Below are 23,472 nucleotides of genomic sequence, written 5' to 3' on the forward strand. Positions count from 1 at the left end.
AAGCTTTGATATGCGAATTGATATCCTCCTGTAAATTTACTTACGTACATTAAAGAGCCTCGTTCTGAAGCGCCTCTCGCGTCAGCTTCTAAACTCGTGAGAAACTGGTAACTGTTTACGAGCATCAAAGCTGTGAGGTGAGATTCCGGCGTAAAAATAAAAAAAAAGAAGACCGTGAGGAAATTAGCGCTAAAGATGTGGAAAAGCTGAGAACGAGAAGCAGAAGTGAAGCGTTCGTGTGATCTTCGCTAGCTCAAAGGAATGATGTGCAATCTCTTCAAGGAGTGTGATTAGAAAGCAGCTTCAACGCAGAGAAAGGTTGAAGGTCGACTCGAAATTGTTTTCCAGAGTTTACGCATTGGGCTCCCTATAGTAATCACTTTCATCGAATTAAGTGCACGCCGGTATGTGTGTGTGTTTTTATCTTATGTACAAGGTCAAAAGAGTAACTCGTGTACTTGTATGTTGTTCGGTTTATAAGTTATATATGATGGACTTATTCGCGTTGTGCGAATTAAACTGTTAGATTCAAGGTATAGACATGTCTGAGAGAGTAGTTCCCTCTTGCACCGCTAGGTGGTAGCACTTGCGTCAGTTGACAGAGGGTTTCCATATTTATTTGGTCGGTATTGCTGCTACAACTATTTTTCGTCTCTTAACCATACCCAATCAGCCTAACCTAACAACGAACGGCATTGCACTCTTCACAAAGCTATTAGCCAATGGCAATGCTTAAAACAGGGGTTCTCATGTGGGCTGTAAGAGTTGATTACGCAGCAAGTAGAATAAAAGTTAGTGTTATTATTATGATGGACGCAGTACGGGTGTATGGAAACCAACACTTGCTAGCAGGCCGAATAACTAAAGATTTAGGTGGGCTACATTTTCAAGGAAAAGTATATATCCACGATTTACTATGCACTTGCATTTTATCGTGTAATTGAAGGATTATATTTTTGGCGGGGTGCGTTAACCTAATTTTGGATAAGCCGTGGCCCAAGCTTTGGTGCCACCACTGCGCGCTCCAACACACATGGTGCATAGAGCGGTGTTTCAAGGTATTAGTCCCCCAAAGCGGTACTTCTCTGTTTTTGTTCCCCCCCTTCCTTCTCAGTGTATTTCTATACACACACACACTCTCTCTCTCTCTCTCTCTATCTCTCTATCTCTCTATCTCTCTATCTCTCTATCTCTATATATATATATATATATATATATATATATACATACATACATACATACATACATACATACATACTCACACACCTCCTCCTCCTCTCTATTATTTTTTTCTCAATTTTTCGGTCCCTGGCAGATATCGAATACACATTAGAAGTAACCTACAGAGTATGCAACACACTACGCACTGACGCCTTTCGAGTTTGCATACTCCTTAGGGTAATTTGATTTTTTGCAATCTACGTGAGTTTGTTTTTAACTCAACTTTACGCACAGAAAGGCTAATCGGGACTAGACCTACAGTTTAAAGTGAGATCCGAACTACTACGTGTATCGAACCCGAAACTCCTTGATTACAAGGTGACGATGTTACCACTACGCCATCGGGGAGGCCGAAGAAGAGTTTCACATTTGCCTACCTTACCAGGACACACACTTACACCTCGATACTTTAGAAAGAGAAACATTCGCATATTCATATTTCAAACAGGGCCTAAGGGTTATAGGATCAATAGAGCTAGTGATATAGGCACTATGAAATGTATGGCACCTATATCAGGCCACGAAAACTAATATTTAGCACGAATTGAAATTAGAATTGTATTACTCTGTTTAAACCATATACATTGGTATTTGGACAGCTGGTACAGTTCAGACAAAAAATATAATTAGAAAATTTATATAATTTACAACTAAAGTATTCACTAACGCTATAATATTCCTGATTTATTAGGTTTTTTCAATTTGTTTTTGAACATTGTCATATTTTCTGCTTTCATATAATTTGGTAGGTTAATGAATATTTTACTGTTTTATTTACTATACGACAAAGTACATATCAGGTAGTAAATGCATAACAATTATTAACGTAATTGGACAAGTCTTAGCAAACTATTTTCAACATTATTATTCCATTTATAATAATATTTTTTGTAAAAGATACAGATTTGGGAATTCCCGTATGAATTCCCTCTGTTTTGCACTCGTTTCATGGCAAGAACTGTTAGTCAACCTGTTTCAGTGTGGGTACATTCTTAACGACGGGAAACTGAATTAAGTTCTTTGTATCTTTTGATGGACAGAATGGAACACTCGTGTTAAGTATCCGTACAATGCGAATTGGTGGGTTGTCTTTTCTCACGAGAACGTGCGTGGAAATTGGCAAGCAAATTGGTATTTTTGCTTGTAGTGTTCTTCTATGGTTTACCTAAATCTAGACGTTCGTTCTTTTAAGAGACGTTACGAGGATGTATTCATTGTTCTTATCTGATTGTTTGCCTATTGTTAAAAATACTGGTATCAGTCTTGGGGAAAGAAAAACAAAGTAAATGTGAAAAGATCTGAAAACATGTGAAAATGAGCGGCCATAAGTTGTGTACCAAGCATGGGCGTATATATAGCTCACGTAAGGGGGGGGGGTCAATTTTTGGTATGATTGGGGTTGCTTTATTAGCGGACTATGGTTAATCAAAAATAAAAAGAGAGACATTTTCACCTGGTAGCCAGTAGCGGCGATTGGGTGCCAAACGGGGAGGCAAGGACAATTTGAGACTGGACCTACAGTTCGAGGTTAATCAGAACCACTATGTGCCATCACCAGGTCTGGGTAGACAAGGCTTAGCATTAAGAGGCCATAGTGCATAAGCAAAAGTAGAAATAGTAGGGGGGAACTGTCCCCCATGCCCCTCCAATTGCCACCACTGCTATCAGCCTTGCATCAATGATTATCAAACTAAAAGTACATAACATCGCAGACTGCAGACTTCTGGAGACTGCCTCTCTACACAACAAACACATTCATTTATGCAAAAACAAATTGAAATTTGTAAAATTTTGAAAAATTGTCTGTTATTTTCGTAGCATTTTATAGGTTCACATTTTAAAATTCCCTGGCTCGAGGAGGGGCGAGGGGGCATGGCTCCCATGGCTCCTCTTCCCTGGGTACGGGCCTGTCTACACATAAAGCAATAATACACTAAGATGGGTGCAAGGTTAGTGGGCGTGGGACCGTTAATTCCTGGGAGAAAAAACGTTGCACTCGGATCTGGATGCTGGATGGCAGACGCATTGAGACTGGACCATAAATTCCTTCTCTGAGATCCGCTTCCAGAAATAAGGGTTAAAATTTACAGCCAAGCCTTTCCACAAGTAGTGGCGCCATCTTGCCGCATTGGGATCTGTTAAGACGATGGCAAGGGGAAGATACTGAAATCTTACTTTTATGTGTATACGATGATAGCAAGGGCGTCCGCAGAGGGGGCCAGGGGGCTCTTACCCCTCCATTAGATATTTGTAAACACTACTTTGGGAAAGTTAGGGGATACTTACATGGATCAACATGGAGAAAATGCAGGGTGTCGGGGATGTCTATGCAAATTTTCCTAGCGGGGAATGTTTTATAAGGGGGGATAACGTAACCCCATTCACCTGAGAAAACTCCTGCTGGCGGCCTTGGACGATAGTGTTATAAATCTCGGAAATATTATATCTGCTCATGATACAAATGTGTTAATGCAAGATTCCTGGGGCAGATGGCTACAAGAAAAACATGTTAGAGCTACGTTAGCGGCGCTTGATCACGGTATGTCCCACGACGCATCACGAGAATAATGGTCGGAGTGGTTAGCACTGCGCGCTACGACGTTACCAGCCCCAGGTTCGAATCCCGGCCAGGCCATGTACGTTCTTTGTGAGCGTCCATTCATTTCATCACTCATCCCCATCTTCGCGATTAGCCAAGTGCCAGAAAATCGAAGTAAAATAAATCTAATCAATTACTCGTAATTTCAGATACCTGTAGGTCACATACCCTTGAACGTATCCCAAATTACACAGGCAAGGGTGGGCAGACCAATAGAAAAATCATTCCAATTAGCTATTGCTTGGTAGATTCACTTTTGAAGTTATCCTTATACTTTTGACATTCAAATATATTGACATTTGACGCGGTAGGACGATTTCAAAGGCCGCGGCGCTGAATGTTCCTCTATCTTTTTCCTCAGCTGCTACATGGGAATTCTAGGATTGCATATTTAACGAAAGTGATGTGCTCATCCTCTTATTTCCCTTGTCTTAGTTACCCCGAATCATGCAAATATGTCTACAAAAACTTTAAAAAATTAATGATGCGGGATAATGGATATGTTTACATTGAATACTGTGTTTTACCATGGCCGTATTTCCATTGATATGCACTTGGACCGTATAATCAGCACCGTTTATGGCACACCTTCATACTGTGCAACCCATGTCAGTTATTTTCTGATCTAGCTGGTTGGCAACACTGCTTATATCACTAATGCACCATATAAGCAGCTGAAGTGAGTGTGTGGAGATTTACATGCATACACTGTTGCTAATCTACGCTGGCCACTTGAACGTATAATTGCTTCTGAACGATAGGTCCGCTTACAAGATGCTTTTACGTAGAGAAACTCGTTACGTCTGTGAAGTGCTGCTATCTTAAGGAGTGACTGATATGTTCATTCCGACCCCGAAAAGACACTTGTAAGTGTTGTAGCTGACTTAATAAGTGCCAAGCTGATTCAAGTTCATGTGTTCATATGTTTTTAACAAGGAAGTCAATGAACCAGTAAAGTGATAAACAAAGCTTCGAGACCAATAGGCAATTTAAAAACTAAGTTCGGAGTATTATTTATAGGTTCGAATCCTACATGTATACAGGCCTGCAGAAATGGCCTGTATCAAAATGGCCAAACGAACAAAAAACCCAAAAATTGTGCCGAGAGAAGGTAAACTATTCTCCATCCGGCGTAAGATCGAAGTCTGTTAGAAATCCTTCTAATACTAGAATATTCAGGAGAACACTTTCGTACATATTACACTCCCTGGTATGTACGAGGGTAAGTTCTCCTATGAGTGTGCGCGCGTCTGCAATAACAAATGCCTGATAATGTTGTTCAGTATTCGTATCCTCCAGAGTGTCGTTTGTTTTTGCACCTGTGGGTATTCTGCCGGTGGACATTTCACTTGAAACTTTCGAGCGACCGTTTTCAATATCATCTACCTGGAGGAGACATGCAGTCATATCTCCGGATGTTTGAACACCCCTCGTATTTGGATTAGTTCACCAGTTTCATGCCGTACGTCTTTTCTATATGAATATTTAGGGGGGGGGCAATTCTGTGTAGATATAATTTCTAACAATTCGTATTTCGTTCATACTTTTTTCGAATCTAATGATTTTATAAATTGAGCACGCAATCTTCTACAAAGATGATTTGGTTGATTAAGGCGAAGAGGGACAATTACGCACCAGGCATGCATTTATTCCAATATCGTCGGAATGAGCAATGCTACTAAAAAGATATCCGGCAGAAATGAAGAGAGTGAATTTCTCCCCATGTGGCAAGTGGAAGCGGTTTCCTAAGTTGATTATTAAGCCTTATACGATTTTTGAAAAATGTGATGAATTAGTATTTAACCGAATCCCATGTATTCCTTATGGGACATCAACTTCAACTTCAAGTTACGGCTCATCAAATGGGAGTTTCGACTTTTCCTACTACTATGACATAGTTCTACGTGTCCTTTTTCCGTCCATGTACTTTTCTACGTCATCGGATGTTTGATATTACCGAGAGAACGAATAAAATAATGGTCCCATAAGCCTAGTGCATTTCTCCTTGCCTCCTACGGCCATCCTGGCAGTGTTGCCAAACCTGATGTGCATAATAGAGCTAAATTTCACCATTAATATAGCTAAAGAGGACTTTCAAGGAGCTAGATTAACGAAGGCTGCATAAAGTGCCTACTAGGGTAATTTTAGTTGTCAGAGGGGTAGGGGTGCTGCTATTACCGTTAGCTTTAAAGTGATGGCAATTTATTCTTAGTTTCACCGCCTAGATTTGGCGGCATCACCCATCTCAATAATCCAATGATCTTAATATAAAATCGAAAATAAAGGGTTCCCGGATAACAAAATTGTCATCTTCATCTTAGCCACAGCGCTATATATAAAAATACATGGGGAGGAAACAAAAGGTGGGTGACGCAGCCTATAGCTATACGAATATCACGTCACGTGCAAAATGTACACTCATGGCAAAAGTTGGTATTTATGGGCCGGAGCCAGTGGTGGCATCATAGTGGGGCAGAGGGCGGGTGCCACACTTCACAGTCAAACGAGTGCACGAAAGAGCCAGATCTGGCTTCAAAAGAGGGAAGTTGGCAACAGTGATCAGCAGCTGACCCAGCGAGAAAGACCAAGGGGAAATTGTCCCTCCTCGCCTTAATTGACTTGGTGTTTTAACATGATTTTTTGTTTCACCAAAGTCGTAGCCAAATGGTTAGCGCACTGCATTTGGTGCTAGCGGTCCCGGGTTCTATTCCCGATGCGAGCCCCCAAAATTTTGGCGAGGGTTTTCCCAGCGTCGTAAGTACAAATGGGGAGCTGAGTTACTTCAAATGAAGTAGCGGGCTCCGGTGTCGAAAGCCAGAAAACCGCGGCGATGGGACTGGATTCGCTGACCACGCGTCACCCAATCAAAAAGCCGTTCTGACAGGCCATGGCCTTTACAGGGCTCTTGCAGCATAGAGTTTAGTTGTTTTTTTTTCTAATGTGAGTTGAGCCACATGGCCCATCAGTAGGCGCATTACGTAATGCAAGCTACAGCGAGAAGTCCCCGTACCTCTAGGTTTGAGTATCACAGAGAACAATGTCATTGTGATTTTAGTTGTGCTGCAACTAAAATCCTCATTATGTGCAAGAGGTGGAACGAAACCCGCCTCATGTTATGGTATGAGCCGGGATGACATCACGATACTTCTTCGGACCATATTTTTTTTACGAATGTCAATGGACATTCTTATTTACACATGTTGCAAACGTGGTCAATACCTCATCTGCAAGAGAAGGGAATCATGGATCGTGTGTGGGTACAGCAGAACGGGGCTCCAGCCCATTTTGCTCTTCAGGTGCGTGATTTCCTTAATGAAGAACGTTCTCCAACATCTCCATCCCCATTGAAATGTCCCCCACGAAGCCCGGACCTTACAATACCAGACAACTCATTGTGGGGAATAATCAAGTTACATGTCTCTCATCGTCGGCACAGGACAGATTAAGAATTGTGCGAAAGTGTTGAGGAAGCCTTTCGAAAGATAACTATTCAGATGCTCCGCAACGTGTCAAGGAGGACATGGGAGACATACATCTGTGTGTACAGCATGATGGAGCACATGCAGATCCACTGGATACCTAGTTCGTATATGTAAGCACTGAACTATAGTGTGTACTAGATAAATAAACTAAAATTACATTGACATTGCACAATGGTTCGGGCCCCCCTTTAAACTGTGAGCTCATTTCTGAATAGCCTATATGAGCAGAACGTGGACTTAAACAAGCATTTGGCGTGGTTCAGAAAGAGAAACAAAACACGAACGAACTTGTACAACCCCAGTCCTTTTTAAAAAAGAACATGTAGGAATTAAATGCTAAGGTAATGATAAATGCATTCGGAGTCTATCCTAAATCCACTTTATGCTCAGCTTTTATCAGCTTTCCAACTTCTAATAATTTTATATAACTTTACATATGAGAACTTTATTTTAAGTTATAATATTCATATATACATAAATTATTATATTCCATTGTTTCTTTTTATGTTAGCAATCATTGTTAACTATAATGTTCATCGTATTATATATTTTTATTAAGTTTTATAAGCAGCAACGTTATACTTAAGTCTTCGACCTAGTGCTGCCATCCATATTTGACTTCTGTAAACTTTATATACATATAGCTCTCCAGGCACGTAACAAGTGAGTGCAATTTATGCACCAAAATAGAGAAGTGATGGTACGTAGATAATAAATACTATTATTGCAATTTTTGATCGTGTAATGTAATAGGCTCTGCTAGTAATCGAACTCTAGTCGTCATTGTAAGGCGAATTTCCAAAGCGGCAATTTTTGTAATTAGAGTTGGCTACACTGTTCAATCATCGCTGACGATAATGACGTATAGACGGCTTCTGGAGCGCTGAGGCCATTGCCTTCGTGGTAATTACTGCTATTCCACATACGCGTGGACTAGACTGTCTTTGCCATATACAGGTCTTGCACGTCTGCCATCCCTCCTAATCTTTCCACGAATCTAGCGGGAAGACTATGCATTTTGTGTTAGTCAACAGTCTCCTCCTCCTGGACAATTCGGCCAACGCCCACCTCCAAAAGAGGACAGACGATGAGAACTTTTTATCTTTTTTACGCCCATGCGCTTACATCACTGCCGATTCTGGTTTCGGAGCTTGAAACCGCGAAATGGAATTTCCTTTTAAATCTGTGTCGATGTGTAAATATCGCGACAAAATCTGCCTTGTAGAACGATCTTCTTTTGTCGTCTCGTAAGTTCACAGACAGCTTGGTTGGATTATTCGTGTATCACCTGTCCATTCTCCCTGAATCACCTGTGAGCGCAACAGCAGTTTGTAGCTTTTTAGTAGTTCGGTGTAGAAAGTGGGGCTCGTGAGTTTAAACGCGAAGCCGTACAAGTTGCCTTCCACTTGGGAAACCAGGTGAATCTGCCGTGCGCGTCACGGCGCGATTGCGACCGCCTTTGCAAGTGCTTGCACTCAAGATCCCCCGACGTGTATTCTATATGCTGTGCATATGACCTTCAGTTTAGCAAGCCGGCCGGTAAAATTCCCAAAAGGCTAATTTTTCACTCGGAAAGAAACGATTGCGTGTGTCTCGGCGAAGACATTGGCGTGACGTCACTCGCAGTGTGCTCGCTCGCACTCGAGATTAAAGTAGTTTATTCTCAGCGTAGATTTATGTTGGAATGCTCCCAAGACGGCAATCTCTGCAAGTGTTATCAACTTTGAGTCGGCAACACTGGCGTTCCGCGCCGACAGTTCAGCGGCTGAACGCGAGAGGGAGTTTGTGGTGGGTGTTTGTAGGCGGTGAGGCCATGAAGAACACCATGGTGGAGTGTTAGTGCGCGCAAAGATGTCGACGTGCGACCTCCGTGTGTGTTTACAGTGAGTGTGTGAAAGTGTGAATGGATCTCGGCAAACATGTCGATGTATAGGTTTGTGAAAGGATCTGGCATCAAGGGCTCACGTCTGTTTGTCCAGGCGACGAGGGAGGGGGACGACAGAGATGATGTCGCCGACGGATCTGACGCTGTCGCAGACGACGACGAAGAGATGGACCTGCAGGCCGTCTACACGCAACGAAGGCTCAGCACAGAGGTGCGGGGTTCGAGCCAGGAGAGCACCAAGACTTCCCGCAAAGGGTCGACGAAATCGGTGACGACGCGGATCGTCAAGAAGACGACGACCCTGACGAGGGGCGAGCAGAGGACGGTGACCGAGAGTGTTATCCGGAGTTCGTCCGGGGTGCCCGAAACTCGGACGGTGACGGAACGTGTGGTGCGGGGTTCACCGTGGGGGTGGGAGGACAGAGAAGCAGCCACCCAAACGCCACCTCCGGCGCAGCGGGCGGTTGCCACGGCAACGGACGCCTACAACCACCATGAGAATGCGTACTCGATAGCGAAACGCCAAAAGGTATGTATACTGTCATTTCTTTCATGACAAGACTGAAGTGTTGCTGAAGACAGGAATTTGTCCATCTGGAAAGGTGCAAGTTCTTCGTTAGGGAAATGTAAGGGTAAATTTAGACGTGGTGGAAAATAAATGAGTGGGGGTTGGTGTGGATAAAATCTCGGTCTGCAAAATCTTGAATTGAACCTCAATTGCTTGAACTAATTTAGCTAAAGTTGTGTATACATCGTCTACCAGATATGTTGTTTTAAAGATCACACTTAAAGCATTTTTCTAACTTATCCTCACATCTCCATTCTGTGCAATGTCCTGCAAAGAATTACATTTAAAACCATGTTGTGAACTCGAGAAAGAAACTAAAGAAGAATTCGCAATCGCAAAAAAAAATTGCTTTGTGAAGTTCTGACATCTGTTGGGGAAATTACTACTCCTCAAGAATGATATTTCATAATCGCTTTTGGGTTATAGAGAGGAGAAGCAGGAACAATAGATGTCGCAAGGAAAGAAGGAATAATTTTCACGTATGAAAGCCATGAATATATTGGAGAGGCAGGAGGGATTTGTCTAGAGCGACAGTCATTGTTTTAGTTATGTCTTCAGTTCATTCTCGACATGCGAGTGTTGAATAAGTTTCAGTTGTATAAACAACCACTATAAGTACAGCACGGACTAAGTCACTTGAACAGTGCATTGGGTCTGAAACTGCGAATGAAAAGCATGCGTCTTCATATGTAAACAACGTTCAAGAGTTGCAAGAGAGTTTGTGTTGCTTCACGTCTTGCTACACGAAAGCCTAAGTTTGTGATTTATATTGAAGCGCTGTAATACTAGTTAAATTTGGTGCTTGGAACAATTAGCTTTACCAGGGTGCGAAATCCTGGGGGGCACGGGGGATTTCCCCCTCACCAACAATTTTGGCCTCAAAAATGTTGTCCCCCCACCAAAATATTCGGTGGGGGAGAGTTTTTGTCACAACAAACAAAAGATAAACAATTACTTTTAATTTCAAATATAATGTGCTAAGAATAATACCGAATACATACGCAAATTAGTGTAGTTGTGAGTGTTGGCTTTTTCTCTCTCAAGAGATCATTAACAAATCTACATCAATACTCACAATAACAGTAAAAGAAGAATGCAAAACAATAATAAAACTATTTCGTAATTTATTAACATATTTAACCAGTAAGTAAAGGATGTAGTTTGCTATTTGATAATATCTGATATATTTAAAAGTAACAAATTTATTTATTTTTGGGTAATTAATAATATATTTTTATTTTAGTAATTGAATTTAGTAATTTATTTTTACTTTTAATAAAATTATAAATATGTATATCGTATAATTTATGTGTTTGTGGGGAGGGCGTTTGTAGATTAAGATCTTTCTCCCCCCACTAGTCTCAAATGATTTCGCACCCTGACTAATACATAAAGAGAGGAAAGTTGCCCCCTCGCAGGGGGAAGGGACACTTGTAATAATTACAGTGGATTTTTAGGTTCCTAAAATAGGCTCTAAAAATCCTAAAACAGGTCCTAAAAATCCTAAAATAGGTCCTAAAATTCTAAAATAGGTCCTAAAAATCCTAAAATATGTCTTAAAATTTTTAAAAAAATGTCTTAAAATTTTAAAATCTGTCCTAAAAATCCTAAAATTCTAAAATAGGTTCTAACATTATTAAATTAGACTATAAAATCCTGAAGTAGGTTCCAAAAAACTTAAAAGTGGTTGAAAGTTCCTGAAAGATACTAATTAGGAACAATTGTTAAAAACAACATTTCAAAGGAACAGTGAGAAATTTTAATAGAACATCCATCCATCCAAACCATCGAATGTTAATTTTCTAACCAAATTTTCATTTCTATGCATCATTTTCAAAATTATCCACTAGCTATTGTAATACTAATACTTGTACGGTTAGCAAAAGTTACTTATCGATATTTTAAAAGCACAATCTTTCTCATATTATCCACAGACAAAACCTCGCCTTTTTTCTGTGAGGATCATCTTATATGCCGAAAGTGATCCTTAAATAGAAGCATAGTCAGTTGTTGCGAATTTGAATGCTGAAAAAAAGTTACTTCGTAATGCGTGAAAGTACCAAAAATAAGCAACACCACACGGATCAGAAATTTGCACTTTGGACTGTACAGGCTACAGTGGCGCCAGACATTTTGTTTTGTTTAGAGCTTGAAAATACATTATGGACTTAGAGGGACGGATATCGACCTTTGTGTATGTAAAAATCCTGTAAAACCTTTAAAAAATGTACAAAAAAATGTTTGTTATAGGCGAAAAAAGTTACAAGGAAAATAGGTTATTTGATGCTCTATAAAACTTTGTCAGTTATTGCGTTTTTTTGATGAAACGCTGACGTAACTTATTTCTTATTTACCTGTAAAGGAAAAAATAGGTTAGAAACCTAGAATACGAGGCCCTAGTAATAATTTATATAGTATCACTATGCCTGAACAGTATTTACCGGAATTTCCCCCCACTGGAAATTTTTTAAATACCACACTGCATAATGAATAAATGAATGTCAACGTTTTTGGCCATTTTGCACCCTTGAAAGTAGCAAATCAAATTCCTTTTATCTAAAACCCTTACCTTGAAGTTAAGAAAGGGATCCAAAGGGTCCTTTGAGAAATGTTTCAATTGCAAGGTTGTAATGGGACGTGCACAGACTAAAAACTTCCTCAGAAAAGCCCGCTCTTCTAAAGAAAAAAACCCACATGAAAACATTTGTTAAAACACTTTCATGATCTCCCCACATTGATGATAAACAGTTGGGAAGATTATAAGTTTGCCTGTGTAAAGTAAAATTGGCACATTCCATAAGAATATGCTGAACACTTTAAATAACATCTCGGACACAAAAACTACAACAAAACTATATTGTGTGACCTGTCGCCACTCAATCTCGAAAGTACGAAGCAGGATTCTAGCGTTGTGAGATGAGCCACTTGTTAATTTTTCTGGTCCCATTATTAAAAATAATGATTTTATTTATTTTGACGTCAGTTTTTTGTCACTTGTGCTCCAGTAGGAAAAGATTGTAAGGTATATAGTAAACATTTGACATATTTGGCCACTTTCTGCCAATCCTCTAATGATAAGTATAATAATTTGCTATATTGAGGACCAGTGGCGTGCCAAAGGGACGGCTGGTGTGTCATAATATCCCTCTTTGGCCAAGTACCTCTTAAAAGGCAGGAAAAAATGGCAAAAATGAGGACTGACTTATACAAAAGTATACATAACCCCCTTTGGAAAATACTGGGCACGCCACTTTTGAAGACTTATTTTTTTTAAAGGGCACAAGCACAACAGTTGCTGCCTTGCACGACCTTTTCTGTAGCCTTGACTCTCTGTGACGAGCAAAAACCGAAGCAAGAATGACTTCGCCTTCATTCTTTCTTTTCCTAACTCAAGTATCGAATGAATGTTTCCTGGTTCGCCTTGGCTGGAAACATCCGCGAGCGAGTACGGGATTGCACTCACGACTCTTTCCACTTTCTCAGGTGCACAATTGAACCTCCACAACGACCGGGGCTTGTTTTTCCCATCCGACTTCCATGCGGAAATTCATAAATAACATTCTTCTCTGCTGGAATTCCTTATTGAAAATTCGCTCGGTTTAATACGGTGAATTACAAGAAGCTCTCTCTTCTTCCTGGTACAGACTCCCTGACAAACACACAATTAAGGAAATCTACCTGTAATTTCAAAATATCATGCAATAGTCAGAATTTAATAAAATAAAATATTTTACCCCGATAATTCCACCCACGGTGGGGCACATTGTACTTCGGATCGCACTTTAAACTGTACACTCTGTCCCAGCTAACTGTGGAGCAGGCGAACGAAACAAGTCCTCTGCGCAAGTAGTGACTCGAGAGGCCACGACCAATAAACGCACAAGGGGGAAAGGGATTGCATGGAGGGGGCAAGGCAACGGCAGCACGATTTGTCTGTCCGAGCATAACAAACTTCAACACAATGAACATGTAGCTATTATTTTTAAGCGATTCGTAATCCCGAGTTGGATACAAGGGTTGATGTGCTCTATAATCTCTCCCCCAGTGATATTTCGATCCCCCAAATTTCTTCAACACCCCTTAAAATTTTTCACACATGCCAAATGTATTAGCACTTTGGATTGAAATTGACCCTTATACATTCTAAATTTGATTCTGTATGAGCCCCTTTTCCCCTCCCCCATCTAGATTTCTTACACGCAGAATGCAGAAAAAAATGGCCAAATTAGGGTACATTGTTGAAGGAATAGGAAGCACAATCTTACGATTAAGTATTCGTAAAAAATTAAAAATATTTAAATACAACTTAAATATACTACATGGAATAGTGGTAATCCCGTGTTTCTATTTCTTTGTATTGGCCTTCTGCGATATGTTCCGGCACTTCAGCTTTCAGTGTATTTTCCAAGTTGTGGAGCTGAGTTTGAAACTCTCTTAATCGTAACTTCGCATGCCATCACTCCATTGGCGGCACCAAGGGGGAGGAGGGGGCAGATAATAAGCCATGACCCACCCTATCAAAATGGAGAAGGCTAATTCCGTGATTGAAATAAAATGTAGGCTATGGATAGTGATGCGTAGGAACCTTCATCGTTTCAGTCACGCGATATAAGGGGAAAAAGAAAGTGTTTGAAGATGTAGCCCACTCCCAAATCTTTCGACAATTTCCCAGTGACTCACCTCCACAAGAAAGTCCGGGGAAGCTATTTGGGATGGCTACACACACAGAAAACTAGGCATCAGATCTGTTTGATACGCCAGAAAAGCGTTGATTGATGTACAAAGTTGTTTTTTTTTTTGGCCAAGAATCAGGTGTACCGTCTGGTAACGACAAAGTGTATCAGTTGATGTATTTTTGTACATCTTTCTCCATGATGCACTTTTGGTCTGAGCTACAGGCTCTGTGCATTTTCCCAACAGACCCATCTGTGTGTAGACGAGAAGAAATGCATGATGTAAATTCCGTACCAGCTAACTGTAGACCAGGGGAACGAGAACAAGTCTGCGCAAGTAGTGACGCGAGACGGCTCCACCAATGAACAGTGAGAGAAACGGGATTATGTAATGGGCGACGGGAGTTACCAGATTTCCCTCTTCGCTATGCAGCGTTGCAAACTTTTGAAAAGGATAATACCGAACGCACATGGCAAACGGACCGTATTTTTGTCTCCAGGTCCGTACGATTGGTTTGAAAATTTCTTAGGGGAATATTAGGGATAAAGCTACAAGAGCAAATTTTGACAAGCCGTGCATTTAGCGTACGGACTAAGGTCTGGACTGCACGTCCGTGGCCTTTTTCTACAGTTAGCTGGGATAGGGTATCGAAACCTTCGTCCAGTCGTGAAGTTTTGAATGCCGTGCTGACGATTTGGGTTTGATTTGGTGTTTTTTAAAGTCCACTTTATGCTCAGTAAGGCTAATCGGAACTATGCGTACAGTTTAAAGTGTGCCTTCACCGGGAATCGAACCCGGGACCCCTTGATTACGAGGCGATGACGCTACTACCACTGCACCATCGGGGAGGCCCTCTCCGTGCTGACGAATTACTGTCAGAAAGCAAGTCGGGGCAAGTCGAAAGAGGGTTTTAACCCGTATAACTCCAATGTTCACGGCCACTAGAGTTGACGAGCTGTATCTTTGCGGGTGGCCTTGGCTACTCCGCGCAGCGTGTGAGAGATATGTTTATGTAGTTGCCACCTACTCGCCCTTTGGGTGATCGACAGCAAGTACAGAACGCAAGGATAATGACGCGCAGCCGGTAGCTCCTCCCCCTTGCTACTGCGCAGCCAGGCTTGGGCAGGGTTCACCCGCAAAGATACAGCTCGTCAACTCTAGGCGCACCTTATGTAAAAATATTACATTTTATTAGAGGCAAGAACGTGTATTACCGGTTAGAAGGATTCGGGTAAACCATTGACCATATGAACACAATAAACTTGTTTTTTTTTGTAACAAATAGCGAACATCATCTATTCACATAGCACAACGCAAGTGATCATATCTCTCTCATACTGTCCAACGCCACTCCTAATCATGGCGAATCAGATTCCTCAGCGGCTCGTATCCGAAATTAAAAGCATTCGGTCACACCTTGCGAGCAAGAAGCCAGCCAAGCGTGCATAACGATATTCAAAACCACGCACTTGTTCATTAGCATAGCTTCTTCAGAGGAAATAATCCCCAAGACAATGCTCTTTCTAACATCCTTCTGCGAGGCTTTTAGTCAGAAGCCGTGTAGAAGTCGAGCGAGCGTGGATGAACAGATTTCCATTTCCTGTGGAAGGGGCGTATTCACAACGTGGGAATTTACACAGTGGGCGGAGGGGGCTGTGGTCAGGTGGGGATGTGTGCGAGAGAGCTGGATCGCTGACCTGATAATGCGTTTTGTTTGTCCCGTGCACAGATCGCTACCTGGTGTTGCTGAAGGATTCGTCGTTTTCATGAACCTGTTCGTATGTACTTCTAGAGCATCGTTTCTCAACCCATGGGGCGCGACCCATTGCTGGGTCCCGAGGGGGGTGTTTGATCGGTCGCGGAGTCGTGCTCGAAAATTAATGTTTTATTTGTCTTAAAAACCTATTAAATTTAAATTACTAAGATATATTATTTTAACAATTGAATTTCAACCCATGTTGTACGTAGTCTAAACTCTACATTTCTGGTATTCGCCCTCTACCATTGCGCACATTAGTTACATGAGTATTTTTTCAGCATGTGTGTTTAATTAAACGTTAGGTTAGAGTAAGTTAGTCTTTCAAATTACAGATTTACTTTCCTAGAATGAAGTACGTGTAATTTGTTTAAGCAAGCGCAAAAGATGTTAGGAAAAGATATGATTGTAAACTGGGTGCACCCCCCCTGCAAGTAATTCTGCTGGCTTATGCGTCCCATGAAGTGTAATATACTTGAAGGTGGGTCCCGGACTGAAAAAGGTTGACAACCACTTGTTTTAGAGCGTTGGATGAGATACTAGCAGTCGTCGACACCACGATTGACTGATTGACGTGGTGCATTTTACTTCGCTCTTCTGTCACTTTTGTCTAATCGCGAAGATGAGGTTGAGTAAGGTAAAGGTAAATTTCCCCACCCATACAGGGAATGTGTGGGTAGGGAACCGCAGTGTCTAGATCTCTGCAATTTTGGAGGTAACGTGATCAGCACCACTCTCCGGCCGCCTTTACCCCCACCCCTCTCCAGGGTTGCCCCCATGTGCCCATTGATTTGAGCTCCAGAGCCGCTTTATGCGGGGACACGGCCAGAGAAATTCACGCACCCCAGGAATCGAACCCGGGTATCCCGCGTTGCAGTCAGACGTCCCACCGACTAGGCCACCGCGGCTCCCAGATGAAGATGAGTGGTGATGAAAAATGAAGGGATTCACTCTCAGGACTCCTTCTAACCATTCCGCCACGGAGGTCGGCGTCGATTGGAATGGGCGAATCTGTCGAATTCTAATGAAGATTCTAGATCCGAATATCGCATCCACGGTTCGATATTTTGCGTTTCGATTCCCCGAACCGAGAACGCAGGATTATCACATCACAATAATCAAGAAGGTGCAAAGTTCTATCCCCGGCGGAGGCACGATGCTTTAAACTGTAGATCCACCTTTGATTAGCCTACCTGAGCAGAAATAGGACCCAAGTAAGGGTATCGGGTTTGAATCCTGGCCTGGACATGGATGTTATTTGTGATTGTTCCTTTTTCATATCCTCATCGCCGCGATTAGCCAAAAGAAGCAGGAAAGCGATGCAAAATAAACAAATCAATCAATCTGTGCGTTCTTTCCTTTCACTTTATCTTTGTGTAGGCCCAGTTCCGATTAACATTTCTGTGCATAAATTAGACTTAACACAGCTATTATAATTCCAATACCCGAATGGAACTACAATATTTAGGTGCCAAGTCTAAGCTGTTAACGTATTTCGGGAAGTACACCGTGCAAATTTATTTCATTCTTGCAGGCTAACGAGTCTGGCTCGTGGACCTGAAGGTTTGTGTTCTTTCTCGCGTATATTGTACTTGTAGTTGTCCCTTCATCAGTTCCAATTAATGATAATTTATCGTTACTGTCGTGATTAGCCACAAAGTGACAGAAAAGTGATTTCAACATGTCTCCCGAATCCAAGATAAGCCAGCATTTACTTCCGGGAAAACCGTCTAAAGGTGAATAGAACAACATTTGTGATTTTGCAGCAAAATGACCGCTTGGTATTTCGGGGTCTCTGGTCGTTTTTGTTTCTATATAAACGTCGTTGATAATATGATGTATTTTCTCCCCTGTTTTCGCAGCGCTGCCTTCTAAAGGTATTTTTGACCGATAAAATATTGCGGCATTTTCAATTGGATTTATCTGTCGAAGTATTTTCTGATAAAAACACGAGGTGATTGGAATACAAACATTCCATTCCTTTTGTTTTCTCTCCCACTGGATTTTTTTAAAACTGATAATCGATTACGTCAATTGAATTCAGATAATTTGTTTTTCAATACAGAAACCTGCCATCTGTGTGTAATGGCCAAAAACTATGAAAAAAAAAAAAAAAAAGAAGAATGTAATTCTCTGCACTGCGAAGAGAACGTTGGTGTTTTTATCTCGGGGATGTGTTGCTTTCTGGGTCTTGAATACAATGCTAATCCTCATAGTAGCCAGTTTCACTTCAGTTAGAACCAGAAAACATTGTTTTTTTTTTTATTTTGCATTTTTCGGCCCTTATTTTAGGTTATTTTTCAGTATTTTTTGCCATTTTTAGTGCATTTTCTTTATTTTGAGTCTTTCTTCCCATGTTTCGTGAATTTTAAATGCATTTGCTATCGTAACGTACACATTTAAATTTCCTGGCATCTTTTTAGCAAGTTCGCAATTAGTCGAAAATACAGTCATTTATTGTGGTAAATTTATTTTTCCTCCAGCAAACCTAAAATACTGTTTGAAGCATACTTTGAGGTTCCCTTGGTGGCCTCTATTATCTCTTTAATCTGTTGTTTTAAAGTAAGATTAGTCACAATATTTTAATATAATATAATCTGATGTACGCGAAACACAACCGTAAGTTATTAAAGAATTTTAAGGTAATTCTATAGGCCATATTTTGACTTTTTTAGGGCATCAACTTCTGAAAACCCTAATAATAACTTAGGAAGATCAGTTGGCTCAAAGATGGCGCTCGGATAGAAATATTAGATTTTACAAACCTAGGTATTGAATAATATCAAGAGGCTAACGTGAATGCTACACCTATTTTAAGTTACTCCTAGAGAAAATATTTCTCTGTTTTATCTTGAAGACAAAGTCCATAACTAATTCAGAATGTGCGAAGTCTAAATGTGGCACTGTTACTTTTCCAAAAATAATAATAATAATAATTACTATTCGCACGCTGTTTTATTCCAAATGAGTTTGAAACTACCGCAGATTTGTATCAACGCATTCAAATTTTTATACTACTGAAACTTGCTTTTAGTCAATCAAGTTGCCATTGATCAAAATATGCCATGTATAACTTCCACTTCATTTGGTGTAGATCGGGATATATTTGTAACGTTTTTACTTAACTCTTGTTGAATTCTCATTGCGATTTGTCACTAACTTGTAAACCACTATCTCTCGTTAGTATAATTTTAGGATTCTATAATCTTATGTTAATACTTGTTTGAAATAAAGTTACCTACGTAGTAATTTTTGTGACGTCAGATTTGTCTCATCACATGAACCTAAGCTTTTGATTTGTGAGGCATATATTCTTGGCCAATACAAATTATTTGCCAGTTCTGATTAACTAAGATTTATGGCTGTAGCAACAAAAGCGTTCCATCTGTCCATATCCTGGGTAAGATCAATCGAATATTTTCCATCCTTACCTGTTTCCTTTAGGTCTATCTCAACGTTATTCCTCCATCTTCGTCTTGGCCTTCCTCTCCCATTCGTGCAACATGGTCTGTCCACCTAAGTCTTCTTGATTTAATTATTCTAATAATATCTGGAGAGGAATACAAATTGTGCAGTTCTAAATTATGTAACCTCCACTCACCTGTCGCCTCATCCCTTTTAGGTTCTTTAGTTGCGATTTCTCACTTTAATAGTAGTTTGGCAAAAGTATCGCACCTTAGCCGCTAGAGGGTAACGAAAGTGTACTAGAAATATTAACCTACTCAAATTTTAATGATCCCTTCTTTACATGCCTGTGATAGCCACAAAGACGAAACGCACTATGCATACTGTGTACGCTTTTAGAAGGAACATGAGTTCGGCCAATACGCAGCAAGTACTATTGCGCTGTTGCCAAACTAACTGCTAGCGGAAGGAAAAAGCAGAGAATTCACTGTGTTCATATTCAACTATTTTTGTTATAATGCATACATAGTATATATGAGTACAGTGAAATAATATACTGAATATTTCTACACAGAATTATAATACTATAACTCTGAAGCATATAAGAAAAATGACAAGCTTGCAATGTTCGAGAACGCCCGCTACAATGAAGGGTCATTGTGTATATTGAGACGAATTTAAAACCCATTGTTTTCCCAAGACGAAACAAGTCGGCCAGCACGGTGGTAACGAAAAAAAAAAAAAAAGAATTATCTGTGTGTATTGAGACTTTTTGTTTCCTAGTGTTTCTTCAAGAAGCGGTAACTCCGGCTGTAGGCGACGAAAATTTATGGGACTTGGACAGTCAGGTTCAAAATGTCTTGCTCCATTTTATGATGAACCTTAAAGTGGCGAGTTTTATGAAACTTGCGGGCCGCAAGTACAACGTTGCACTCCTGCCATAGGCTGGTCGCCACGGACAGGCGTGGCTCCGCAGTAGCTATGATCGACTGTCTTGAGTCTTTATCAGTTCCTGGATGAATTTCTAAAGGGGAACAATGCTTTTCAGGTGGTAGTTCAGTATCTCAGTTCCGTTTCTCGCTACAGTGTCCTAGAGAGAGGTAATAAGCACGGAACGTAATAAATTCGGTGATGAAATCGGACAGGTGCAAGACGATGAGCTTGAAAAAACTTCCAGCATTCTGGAACAGCCTGTAAATTGCCCTTTCTTCAGCTTCGTTTTAATGTACTTTCATTTTCACAGGAAATGAGAGGAAACTTGAGATTCGCTATCTACAGCTCGGTTCCCCGCACACGCTTGAGGGCGTAGTGAATAGGCACATAAAAGTATACACTTCACGGATTTTATTTGCCCCTTATTTTTGCAGATTATGCAGACGCTTGTCCTTGGGATATTCTTGGCTCTTGATTCGTAGGGCTATGTTAATTAGACCCACCCTGTTCTTTGTATTGAGGTGAATTGGATGTTCGCTGGGTTTGATAGCTTTCCGAGACTGCTCTTTCGTAAAAAAAAAAAAAATCTATGCAGACAGTCCGTCTAAAAATGAAACTAGGACGAGACTATTCTTGGTCTATGGTAGGAATGAAGCAATAGTAAACAAAAGCACGTGACTTGTATACTCTATCCCCGGAAAGTGTGGAGCTAGCCCGGGCAGAGCGAAGCAGTACACGTTGCTACGAAGGCTGGTATGGTATAAGTCCTTATTCGAACGCTATTTCGGTATTTTCTGACATAGCTTGAGAGGAAGCCGAAGGACTTATGAAGGGTTGATGTCACTTTTATACCTGCACTGTTTAGCACAATAACACAACCTCGCAAAGATAACCCCAACCTCCGGTATGAAATCTCTAAAGAAACTGAATTGGCAACATCTCATTGGCTTCACAAGTACTGTCAGTTCCCAAAACGAGCGCTATTGTGGGAAAGATTTGAGGGGAGGCTATACTGGGCTCCACGGGACTTGACATTATGGTTGTCAGAGGGAAACTCATCTTTCGAATCTTTCTTTGAAGTAAAGTGGCGTTCGAATCTGGACTTCAACTTTTAACTGCAGTCGTTTTCTCCCCTCCACGCAATCCCGTTCCCTCACGTGTTCATAGAGCCGTCTCGCGTCACTACTTGCGCAGACTTGTTTTCGTTCACTTCCTCCAGAGGTACCCGGAAGAGAGTATTGTTTCTTGCGTATTTGCTAATTTTTCTCATACAATAAGTAACATCGTAGCTACTTGCTACTACAGTAGCATAGATAAGTGGTATGGCTTTATCATGCGCACTATTTACCTGCGCACAAGATTATTGAGATTAGCCAATAAGATTTCTCTGTTACGTTCATTTGTTTACATCGACGTCATTGCTACAGTTGATGAAGAATAGAGCCTTGAACTTGTCGAGGCGGTGCTGAGAACGAGATAGGCATCACGGAAGAAAACAAAAGGATAACTATTCTTCAGGTGTAATAGTACACACGGAACGCAAAATGCATTATATCAATTTATGAATTTTAGTGCATCACACAGCTGAAAATGTACCCGTTGTTGCATTTCTGTATATTTATATGCTCAAAAGTGCAATTTATGCACTTAAATATGTTAGTGAAGTAAAAAAAAAAATACATATTTGTGTCCGTTTACACTGTATGTAGAAAATAGCTGTCCAGTATCAATCTCGTCTGAAATACGCGTGAACGTCCCAACTTTGAAATATCATTTGCTGAAGTGTCATGAACTTGTAACAGCATCTTATTTACTTCTAAAACAAACAAATTTCCCTAGATAAACTATTATAATATTAACTAATGTGTTCTACGTTACCAAATATTAATGATCATTTCTCTTCTTTCTAGGTAAGTGTGAAGGATTTCGTGTGCTTCGTGTGTGCACGAGAGAGACTCTGTAAGTAGCATAATAATTAATATTAGCCTGGCCAGTATTGGGCCATCGGAAAACGGTAACACGTATGGCTTAATAATGCATCTTATTTAGTTTTCTTCATAACTCGACATATTTCAGGCATATGTCACCCTTTCGAGAAAAAAATATGCAAAGTCATCAGAATTCGAATCCTATATTTATCCATATATACGTACAGACTACCCCCTCAAAGTTTTCTATCTCCGCCATTGCAACTAAATGCGGAGCTTCGTGTTTCCTGCGCGAGTAGGTTCCCATATTTTAAAGCTTGTACAGTGGGATCCATGAGTATTACCGTGCAAATTGTCCAGGACTATTTTAATTAATTTTTCTGTTACATCTTGTGTGTTTTTAAGCGATGGATTTTTCTGTATGCTGGTGCAGAAGTTGTCAACAGCTTGTTTTGAGTTTTCTTTTAATTCTTGAAGCTCTTATTGGGTCAAATAAAGTGCACGAACATGGTGATGGACAATTTGCACGGTACTACTCGTGGATCCCACTGTACCATCTAACTGAGCCAGGGTTGCCAACGCAGGGAATCCAGACAGAATTTTAGGTAAAAAGGGAAAATATAACATTAAAATATAGAAATTGCAGAGAAATTTGAAGATATCCGGTTCACATATTAAGTTGGAGCTCAGTACTCTTACTTTCGTAATTTACTCAATTTTAAATGTGGCTTGAAAACAGTATTTTCACATTCACATATTTTCAACAATTAATACCAACACAATTAGTATAAACATGAATAGTATTAAATTATTCATAGTTCGTATTGTTTTTTTTGTTTTTTTCAAATGTACAGTTTGGTATCAATAATCTTCATTGCTTTTCATTCAATGAAACCTAATATTTCTATTTATTAATACTTTTCTCAATGTAAATAGTGGTGATTCCACTCCTATTGCTACTAATGAAAATAGTGGATAACATTTTTTGAATGCGATTTCAATTTTTATAAGATAGAGGAAA

The 23,472-nt window shown here is 40.4% G+C and overlaps 1 protein-coding gene across 40 annotated transcripts in view; it reads left to right on the forward strand.

Moving 5' to 3' along the window:
* shot (dystonin-like protein short stop) overlaps positions 1–23,472 on the forward strand; it is an 888,743-nt gene that overhangs the window by 594,354 nt on the left and 270,917 nt on the right. For 3 of the 40 annotated variants that reach the window (XM_083113145.1, XM_083113181.1, XM_083113185.1), the window contains exon 1: positions 9,088–9,716. The exons of the other annotated variants lie outside the window; for them this stretch is intronic. In XM_083113145.1, coding sequence (XP_082969271.1) covers positions 9,222–9,716 — 495 coding nt within the window. In that variant the 5' untranslated portion in view covers positions 9,088–9,221. Of the gene's footprint in view, positions 1–9,087; positions 9,717–23,472 lie in introns of those variants that run through there. 40 annotated transcript variants of the gene reach the window in all.

Source organism: Lepisma saccharinum, chromosome 27, assembly GCF_977018435.1.
Source record: "Lepisma saccharinum chromosome 27, izLepSacc3.1, whole genome shotgun sequence".
In the NCBI taxonomy this organism is placed as follows: Eukaryota; Metazoa; Arthropoda; class Insecta; order Zygentoma; family Lepismatidae; genus Lepisma; species Lepisma saccharinum.